Source organism: Montipora capricornis, chromosome 4 (genome assembly GCF_036669925.1).
Source record: "Montipora capricornis isolate CH-2021 chromosome 4, ASM3666992v2, whole genome shotgun sequence".
NCBI classification, from domain to species: Eukaryota; Metazoa; Cnidaria; class Anthozoa; order Scleractinia; family Acroporidae; genus Montipora; species Montipora capricornis.
In genome coordinates this window covers 32,063,472-32,073,471 of record NC_090886.1, presented here as the reverse complement: position 1 = coordinate 32,073,471, position 10,000 = coordinate 32,063,472, and the positions used below count along the sequence as shown (strand labels likewise).

The window sequence follows — 10,000 nt, the reverse complement described above, 5'->3', positions numbered from 1 at the left end:
TGTTGTGTGGAGAGGGGAGGGAGGGTGGCATAAGGGCCATACAAATCTTTTTTTTTTTTTGCGCATCAGAAACGGGCATTTTATGGTCAGGAGTTTGTGTAATTAAGGGCTTATAAACAGCTCTCTTTTAAGCTAAAGGGGTCTCATCCTGAATCCTGATGGGCTTGAGAGAGAAAGAGAGATGGCCAAGGACAATGTGCATTGAACCTCATTGATTTTACATGTAATCTTAATCATTTTAAATAATTATACTGTGTGTGTAATTTATACAACAAATTTACAAATTTGAGCGCAGAAAGATGATCGCAAATCAAATGCAAAATGTTGAAAATTTTCAACTGGCTGGAGGAAACCAAGCTGGCTATTTTACTGGCAGTATTGAGTTTAGTGCCACCTAAGAAAAATGCAATGGTTAGACTGTTAATTAACCTGAAGCATTGTCAGGCAAATCCTGGACAATGTGCTATACATGTAATATGCCACCACCTAAACCTAAACCAAAAGTTTGTAGAGCTAAGTCCTAACAATCATCTGATATTGATCATTGGTTTTGCTTCTTCTTTTTTTTCTTTTTTTGTGATTTTGCAGACGACCACTCCATTATCCATGAATCCATTGGAGAATGCTGGAAACTTGGATTTCTTTGGCCAAAGACCTTGGAGGCAAGGTTTTACAGGTGACAAATTAATAAGAAAATTTTACATATACATGTAGATAAATCTCGGTTGTATTCTTTTTAATCAAAATTGGGTTGGTGCTTCAACCTTAATGTTGGTTAGAATTTATTAGACAAGTGAAGTGTTACATGTATTGTTACTTCCTGAGTATATTTAGGTACCGGTAGTTTAGTGTAATATTGTATCTACACGAACTATCCATGGGCATTATGGCACCTTCAGATGAAAGTCAGCAGCTCTAATCCCAGTTTCCCAGGATCACAAACGATGGACTTTCTCAGTGCTTGCAATGCTGTACCATGGTTAACCCATTCACACCTTAAACATCGTCTGACATTAGCCATCTGGAGAAAAATGTATAATATTATAAAGTAACCTCACTCTCACATGGGGAGGGGTTAAAACTTCAAAGAAAGTTCATAATTATGATTCATACGAAGAACATAGCTATGATTTGGAATTTAATGCAAGTAGGAAATTTTGTGACATTTGTTTTAATTGATCAACTAATTTATATATTGAACATTTTTATATACAGGAATTGAACCACCAGATGCTGCATTAGAGCATGCTGGAATAATAGCACTCCAGGCTCAGGAAATACAAGTTGACCATTCCGTGAGTGTATATTTATTATAATTATGCACACACACACACATACATGTACAAAGGGGAGAGGAGTTTAACATAAATTTGGAATTAAAAGCTGTTATATATCTATGAACGAGTCTTCTTCATAAAAAATACTCAAAAGAACACTTTTACCCTCAAATCCAACTTTGATAGAACAGTGGTGACCTTTAAAATTTGCCTTGCCTGCAAGGGACCTTAAAATTAACACTTGAGCATTTAATGAACCCTAAACTAGTAAAAGTTGAAAAAAATGGTGTGTTATTAACCAAGTTGTCAACAAATTTAATATGAGTGAAACAAAATTTAATAAAATACAATTAAAACACTAGGAAAAAAGTTACGGCAATAAGTGTTAGAAGTAGTGATGGCTCTTTTCACTTGTTGGCATAAAAGTCATAATTCAAAAGTTCTTTACTTGGAAATATCATATCTATTTTGGTTGTGCATGTGTGTTAAATGAAGCAAGACAATTTTGTCTGAAACACATTGTAAAGATACAGATTGAATGCCCAATCTTTGCAAAAACTATTAACGTCTTCTGACAGTTAGTCAGCTAGACAGAAAAGAGTACAGACTAGTGTATAGGCAGACCTTTGGTCTTCTTTGAAAGACTTAATTGTGTTGCAATCCAAAAGCTTGTAAAACGTTGTCTGACCTGTAAATACTTGTAAATTGAGGTTCTTTCATTTTTCTTCCTTCTTGTGGTAGTGCACTTTATAAGTGCACTACACACTATGTCATCGGGTTGTTAAGAGTGAGTGGTGAGCGAGTGGAGTGATTTGTAAGTCTGTGGTGGCAAATAGGCCCGCAGTGCGTGCATGAATCACGAAAGTAAACAGGTCTGTTCTAAGAATTTCAACAGATAAGCCCCAAAACCAGCAGGAATTTGTGACCCAGATGAATAATAAAGCAGCTTCTATTTCCAAAACGATAGAATTACCTGGTGATAAATAACCTCATCTAGGAAAGTGAATCTTTGATCTTTGTGTTTAATTCAAACATTTCTTGTCGAACTTTATAACTCTTGAAAGGAAAAAAAACATTTTTTCACAGGTCAGATGTATCCTTTGTTTCTTGAGTTGGTAGTAACACACAGGGTATTTAATTGATCACAGGCTTCCTGTATTTTAGAACTTAAAATGTTTGGGGATTTAACAAGAAAATCAACCGGTTAATAGATTATTATTAATAGCTTCCCAGTTCACTCTTCATCAAAACTCAAATTACATTTTTTTTCTTTCAGTACTATCATCTTAACTGTTAATGAATTAATGACTGACTCACTCACTCACTGACTGGATAAAAAAAATTGATTTTTTTGAGAATTAACATTATTTTTAGATTCCATTCTGAGCTTAATTATGCACTTAAAGTGTTATTTGAACTGTATTGTATTACTTTTCATGGGTGTGCATGTAGTGTAGGAGATAGCGCTCACAGGCTGTATCCCAGCACTCCAGGTTTGAATCCCAACTCCAAAGTTCTCTCAGCTTTCCATCCATTTGAGTTTGGGAAAATGAGTACTGATATTACTGGGCACAAGTTGTGGAATCCTATGTAATCGGGTAACAATGATAAAAATCATTGAAAGCATAGCCAGAAGGGGGAAGGGGGGGGGGGGGGGGTTCTCCCAGGAAAATTGGGTGGGGGTGTTTGCAGCCCACTTCCTGAAACCCTTACCCTATTTCAGACCAAAATCTTGAATTTCCCTACCCTATTTCAGACCTGACCAAAAATAATTTGAGAAGGGCTTTGTTGACGGTCTTATCGCCTAATAATAAAGAAGCTTCTTCTAAAAAACATACCCAATTCAAGACTTGAGTGAACAAACCATACCCTATTTCAGACCAAATGGTCGGAATTGATACCCTACTTCAGACCAAAACGGCTAAAAAGCCATACCCTGTAGGGCTGCACATACATATGTAGCCCATAATTATAAGGGAGTCTCCCTCCCCCTGCATGCTTTGTCTTGTTGTATTGCTTTTCACAATGTTAAATCATTACATATGAGGTTTTCACCATGGAGTGGTAAGTCCTTTAGTAGTAGTGATCAATTCAATGCATTTTTGTTTTTGCTTTTAGTGGATCATTATTCCTCTTCTCAGCAGTGCCGTGGCTCAGTTTAAAAAATACAAGTCACCAAGAATGAAAAGATACCTCAGTTAGTAACTATTGTATTATTTCAGTCTCCCAATTATTGGTTCTCTTTTAATTCTCATGGGAGGTGCAGTGGCCTCATGGTTAGTGCACTCCATTCCACAGTGAGTGGTCCGGGTTAGGGTCCTGGCCAGGGACATTGTGTTTTGTTCTTGGGCAAGACACTTTATTCTCACGGTGCCTCTATTCCCCCAGGTGTATAAATGGGTACTGGCAAATTTAAAGCTGGGGGTAGCCTAGCATCCCACCCAGGGGGAAGTAGAAATACTCCTAGTCGCTTCATGCTACAGAAACCAGGATAGGCTCCGGCCTATTGGGCCACTTGCCTCGTCAGCAGACCTTTTTTATTTATCATGGAAAGGTCAATCAGCTGATTATACAATCATTTGGTAGCAACAGTTACTGGTGTCCAGCAATTTGTTTTAAATCTAGTACAAGTCAAATCAGACATTGGTTTTTAAGGTGAGGGGAAACCCTGAGTACCAGGAGAAAAACCTCTTAGAGCGGAATAGAGAACCAAAAACCTCAGCCCACATAATGTCATCAAGTCCAGGAATCGAACCTGGGATACATTGATGGGAGGTGAGTGCCCTTGCCACTTCCCCAACTCTGCTTCCAACCCCAATGTTTGCATACTTTTTGTTGTCTTGAGGCAATGAGGTCGAATCATTGCATATGAAATAGGGTACTCAGTTGTGACTGGTTGGTTTTAACTGCAGCTACGGTAGGATTGGTGCATTTTGATTCTTGCGGTTAACTGTTCCCTTGGCAGTCAGTTGTTTGTTTTTTCTGGTAAGGTTTGAAAACTTGAACAATCCTGGAGGCATAACTCTTTTTTGTTACTTTGTAGTGGTGCAGATGGGAGAGGAATACTACCATGCAAGAGATTTTGGCAAGGCTTTGATGTAAGTAAAATGTGTAATGATAACAAAAAAAATTACTTTGAAGGAGTGTGTTTTTGTTATGGCAACTTAGGGACTCAATGTTGGATTTGCATGCAGCACTACACCAGGTTTAGTAAAATCCTTCTTGGACCAGTGTTCAATTTGCCTTTCAATTCTGGCTCTAGTTGCCTCTTACAAGTTGGGGTTCTCATTCATGTTCTGCAGTACCTGTGATCTACATAGCTTGGTAGCTAAGTGTATTTTTACTGCAATAATTTTCATTTAAGGGTTTGAACCTATGACCTCTTGATTGCTTTTTTTGGAGGCTCTTCCACTCATGTTCAACTGAGCTGTAAGAGACTGGTAGATGCTAAGTCCAGGTGACCAATTTCCTGCTATACATGTACTGCCAGGACTAAAATTGTCAAAATTTCGCATTCTCACAATACCAGTAAAGTAGATATGACATGTAAATGACAATCCCGGTTAAAAAAAAAAAATAAAAAAAAAACATGTAAAAGATGAATGAAATGATTTGTGAATAGACATACATGTACTTATGATGATGATGATGATGATTATCATTATTATTATTATTATTATTATTATTATTATTATTATTATTATTATTATGGTTTATATAGCTCACAGATCTCACAGTCTTGTGGCAGTTTACAGTTCTTTCTCTGTGATGAGATCGGGTTTCAGCTTGTGATGGTGCCTCTGGCAGCCACTATCAGTCCATACCGCTATTTGATCACACCCACCCTGTGATATAACCATTGTGTTCATCGATGGGTTATGAAGGTTGAAGCAACAATGATTAATGATGTAATGTAATCAGTGCTTTCTTAGTTATGTCGTTTTTTACATATATTTTAATATTTTAGGTTGTTGAGCAGAGTCAAGTGGGATTACTGCAGAGAAAAATGGTGGTCACTTCTGACTTCAGTGTTAATCACATCTCTCAGGTTGGTTTTCGTTTAAAAATTTTAAATCCAAGGATTTCTCAATCCAGTTTTACCAAAATATACTTCAGCTATGCAAAGGGCCGCAGAGCAAAGTTGGAACAGCCAAGGAAGGCCACTGATACCTCTCGTCAAAATTCTGGGACTCTGTGTCTCATGTCAAGCAGACGTGATGATGGGGATTGCGTTTTCTGGTTTTCTACTTTAGGTGTATTGGTGTCTGTTTCCTCCTCTAAACACCAACGCAGCCAACCTATCCCGATTCCATTTCAGTCTGGAATCAGTGGACAACACTTATGTTGCAGCTAAAACTTTTCCTGGTTCGCAGTGCTTATCCAAGAAGACTTAAAAGGCAAACCATTTTCGGATGTAATTACAAAGGCAGCACTTTCTGAGATTTAGTGAGCCAATGAGAATGCCAGAAACGCCATATCCATCATTAAAATTTAATCATACACGTGTTCTTTAAACCTGATGTCTATATAACTGTAATTCCATTGGCTTTTTTCAGATGTGCTTACTTGGTTGGGAACATCCAAGAATACATAGGTCTTTCTCTCGAGTTGATGGGCAGATGTATCCTTTTCAAAAGTCCCACAGTTAAAATAGCACATCAACCACTTGATTATAAGACACAATACTTTTTAATCTTAACAAACAATCAGATGCTGAGAATTCTCCAGAAGAGAAAACAAGATGTCAGACCAACCTTATTCAAGTCATGGCGGTACGGTCTGGCTTTTTAAACCAACACAAATGTGAAGCAATCAAGAATTCGTCAACAGACTTCCTTGAAGTCACTTCATTTGGCTAAAATAAACGCACAAAAGTCGCTGTTAGAGCGAAGGGCTAACGCTCTTACGAAGGGCATACGCTCGAAACGTTAGCTTTCGAATTTCTTTACAGTGGTCAAGTTACCTGATTCCCTGAACTGGCCCCTACTGACATGCAAAATCTCGCGCAATTTTTTTTTTTTTTGCAAATATTGAATCGGTGGGCTGTGAAGTAAATTTTCCTTCTTAAATCGCTTTGTTCCCCGCCATAATCTGCGCGCAAAAAATGATTGACGTATCATGTCAATCACACGTGAAAGGATTGGGTGTCAGTTGACAGCCTTCACGCGCGATCTGCTTCCTTAGCACGTGCTCGAACAATGATGGGCTCAGCATAATTGGCTTTCAAGTAGGGGCAGAGTTATTCAGCAGACCGTGAAATGCACGCGAAATCATCTTCTCCAGTCCCGACGGGTTTTAAGACATCGTTTCAAAGTGAGTCCTGGTGCACAACCATTCAAATGGAAATGAGTGGTGTATTTGAATGCAAATTAAACTCATTATCATTTGAGTGGCTTAGCACCAAGACTCGTTTTGAACGAGAGGCAAAGAGCAACTCGGAAATGGCCTATTGATGTTGAAGCGGGGAGATTATAAATCAGTACTGAATGTGAAAAGGGCGTTGTGAGTAGACGGTTTGATCCTGGCGGACACGGTGGTGTACCAGTCGAAGCAGAAACTTACGGAAACGCAAGGTCAATGTGTACGGCAAATTGTGGCCACCGTTTTAAAAATGTAACATTCTGCAAGGGGTGAAGTTTGTTAGTCTTAAATAAATGATGAATGACGTCACTTTCAACGAAATGTGCCGTAGCATTACTATCAGATAAACTAGTTTATGTTTTACCATACACAGAATGAGTGTCCTGAGCCTGAACCTGGCTGTGATTTTGAAGCAGTTGAAGAAGCTAAGGAATTGTGGAAAACCTTGAAGGCAACAACACAATCACCTCAGGTGTTTACCATACAGATGGACCAAATTGCACCATTCGGTTAGTGCTTTGCATTGCTAGCTAGAATTATCATGCCTTCTTCTGGTCTCACTTATTTCCTCATTGTTTCAATTTTTGGCTGTTGTGTTCGTGTACATACTGATAAATCAAGTGTTGTCATCATTTACAGTTGAATGCAAAGCTGTTTTTGACTCTGCTACCACTACTGCAGATTCAACCATCCTTCTCCAAATTTACTTGAGGTATGCTTCCTTCTTAGCTAACAAAGGGCTTTCCTCCATGTATGTATGTATGTATTAGTTCCTCTTGTTTTTTTTTCTTTTTAAACAAAAAAATCAACCACAGCTCATAATTACACTAATTATGACCTGGTGATGCCGTGTAATCCTTGAAGAAATAAAGAAAGGCATGTAAAATAGTTTGCTGTGATGTTTTTGATATTGATTTTTGATAAAAGCGTTCTACATGTTTAAAACTCAGTCACGTTTTATCTTTCTAGGAGCTCGAGATTGCCCAGATTTTTCGAGGCATTATAGGCTTTTGCTAAAACCTATGCTGGAAATAATACTTGTATTAAAACGCCTTGTTGAAGATACATTTTGTTCTAAACTGAGGCTTAAAGCCAACTGGAAATTGTTTAATGACTTTGTATTGTACTCCATAGGGGGTGAGTAGGGAGCCGAATCTAATGCAAATAAGCGAAGACAATAGAGTTTTCTCATTTGCATTTGATTCGGCACATGTGAAATGCGACGTTTAAAACGGGCCTAAACGCTCCTCATGAATAAAGTGTAGATAAAAAATATGCACGATGCATTTTGCAAACTTGCAAAAAGCAAAAGTCATGGGTTCAATAGACTTGCTCACAACTCGACTTTGTCATGGCGCGAAAATGGGCTTAAATTGAGAAAGTATATGGGTTTAACTGCTATTTCAGCCTTAATGTTTTCAAGCTTTTAACCCAGTTAGAGAGACTATTTTTCTATTTTTCTAGAAAGTTGTAGCATATAATTATCTCACAAGTGAATATTGCTTTTCTTGCACGTGACGTTTTTGAAGAACGGACGGCTTGGATCAAAAACGTCGCTTGCGTAACGTCCCTACTAAATTATTCACTAGCACCATGATTTTCTAGGTAAATGTAAATGTAAGGATTGAGGGAATTCTCTTCTCTTTATTTCCGATTTCAGGGTTACCTGCACATTTCCTATCCGGTTTTCCAAGATTTCCGTTTTCTTGAACAACCAGGTAAACAAACAAAAGGGCAGAATTTGTACTAGATATCTATCATCATCTTCACTTTCATATCTTTTCGGATGTCTGATCTTTTACCATACATCTAACACTAATCTTCCAGCTTTTGTCATTGGCTTTTTGAAAGCATCCCACGTGGCACAGTGGTGAGACTGCGCCTCGTGAGTCCACAACATTTTGACCACTGTGATGATGAATATCGTTGTCCATAGCAGAACAGACAACGCTGAACCACTTTCGATTTCTTAATGTGACGTGTTTACGGTTACTCTTTGTTATTATACAAGCACCCTTTGTGTGCGAACAATTTGGCAACCTCAGTTCGGCAGAATGGGGGATCCCTGGAAATTTATAAGCGAAAAATAACCAAAATTAAAATTCTTTTTTTTTTTTAATCCTGAAAATAAATTTGATTTCCAACGTTATCTTCTCCAGTTTAAAGTTATTCCTTAGTTGGAGTGGAGGTTCCCTTAAAGTTACATGTCATGCAAGACATTGTATTACTAGGTTCAAGGGTGTTCTGGCTCGTATATTGTCAGGTTATTTCTACAGAGACTTTTTGCTGTTGACTTTTTTCGTTTGGTTTCTTTTAGTTTTACAACCAGCAATGTGTAGTGGAGACGTCGTTAACTCAAGGCGAAGGTGGGCTGTATCTGTTACCAGGCCAAACTAAAGTGATTCCATTTCAACTTGTTCCACAACCTGAAGATGTTGGAAAACAACTTCAGGTAAGTCACAATGGACCACATAAGCATGATGAGAATTAATAAAACAAGGCATCCTCAGCTGCGAGCCCGCATCGGGTGATTTTCAATAATTAGTCAGAATTCTAATGACTTCCAGAGCGCTTTTCGGTTTTGTGTCGAAGGTGTTTCGCGGGAGTTTTTCCCCACCACTTCCTCAGCCAATCAGAAACCAATCCTAAACCAAGCGTGAATTTCACTCACGCATTTTCCCGCCCTTGGAGCCTGCCACTTGATTCCGGTTATAATTGGTTCATTTGATTGTCTAAGTACATGGCTTTTGGCTGAATACTAAAAAGCTTTGGTTGTGTGGTTTCCAGGTTACCTCCATTGCTCTCGAGCTGGGTTCCCGTGAGTCTCGATGTGCCGTGCTGGTTTGGAGCGGTGGTGGAGTGGAGGTCGCTGCATCTTCCAACAAATCCTTTGTATCTTACGGCTCAAAAACTGCCGCAAAGGAGGATCAATTTGATTGGGATGACTTGCAGATTGTTTCTAAAATCAAGTAAGGAAGAAGCATTTCTTTGCAACAGGTTTTTTTTATTGTGTTGTCCAGGGTGTAGTTTTTAAAAGAAACTTCCACTCTTGCAAATATTTGTGCTTAATGGTTTATTTCATATTCTGTTGAAAACAAAACAAAAGTGAATTCCAGAATGTCAATTATCCTTTAAATTTGCTTTGCGCCGCCATTTTGAATATATGACGTTAATTATCTTGTTTGCAGTTGGGACAGACATTCCATTTTGCTATATACCTAGGCGTTCACTCAACAAACGTGCACTGTAATTGGTTGATTCTTGGTCACGTGCCCCTGATTAAATTCAAATGTATCCCGACCAGGATACAATTCCGCAGTTGTTGCCCGCTCCGGATGTTTTGTTGCGATTGTTGAAAAGCC

General features: G+C 38.4%; 1 protein-coding gene across 1 annotated transcript in view; it reads left to right on the top strand.

Annotated features, from left to right (window-relative positions):
* The window catches only part of LOC138045929 (trafficking protein particle complex subunit 11-like), a 50,498-nt gene that overhangs the window by 18,098 nt on the left and 22,400 nt on the right, over positions 1 to 10,000 (top strand). The window contains exons 12-23 of the mRNA XM_068892563.1: positions 589 to 676; positions 1,216 to 1,295; positions 3,396 to 3,474; positions 4,321 to 4,375; positions 5,245 to 5,325; positions 5,834 to 5,898; positions 5,988 to 6,049; positions 7,012 to 7,147; positions 7,278 to 7,350; positions 8,299 to 8,356; positions 8,956 to 9,090; positions 9,426 to 9,607. Of these exons, the coding sequence (XP_068748664.1) occupies positions 589 to 676; positions 1,216 to 1,295; positions 3,396 to 3,474; positions 4,321 to 4,375; positions 5,245 to 5,325; positions 5,834 to 5,898; positions 5,988 to 6,049; positions 7,012 to 7,147; positions 7,278 to 7,350; positions 8,299 to 8,356; positions 8,956 to 9,090; positions 9,426 to 9,607 (1,094 nt within the window). The remainder of the gene's footprint in view (positions 1 to 588; positions 677 to 1,215; positions 1,296 to 3,395; positions 3,475 to 4,320; positions 4,376 to 5,244; positions 5,326 to 5,833; positions 5,899 to 5,987; positions 6,050 to 7,011; positions 7,148 to 7,277; positions 7,351 to 8,298; positions 8,357 to 8,955; positions 9,091 to 9,425; positions 9,608 to 10,000) is intronic.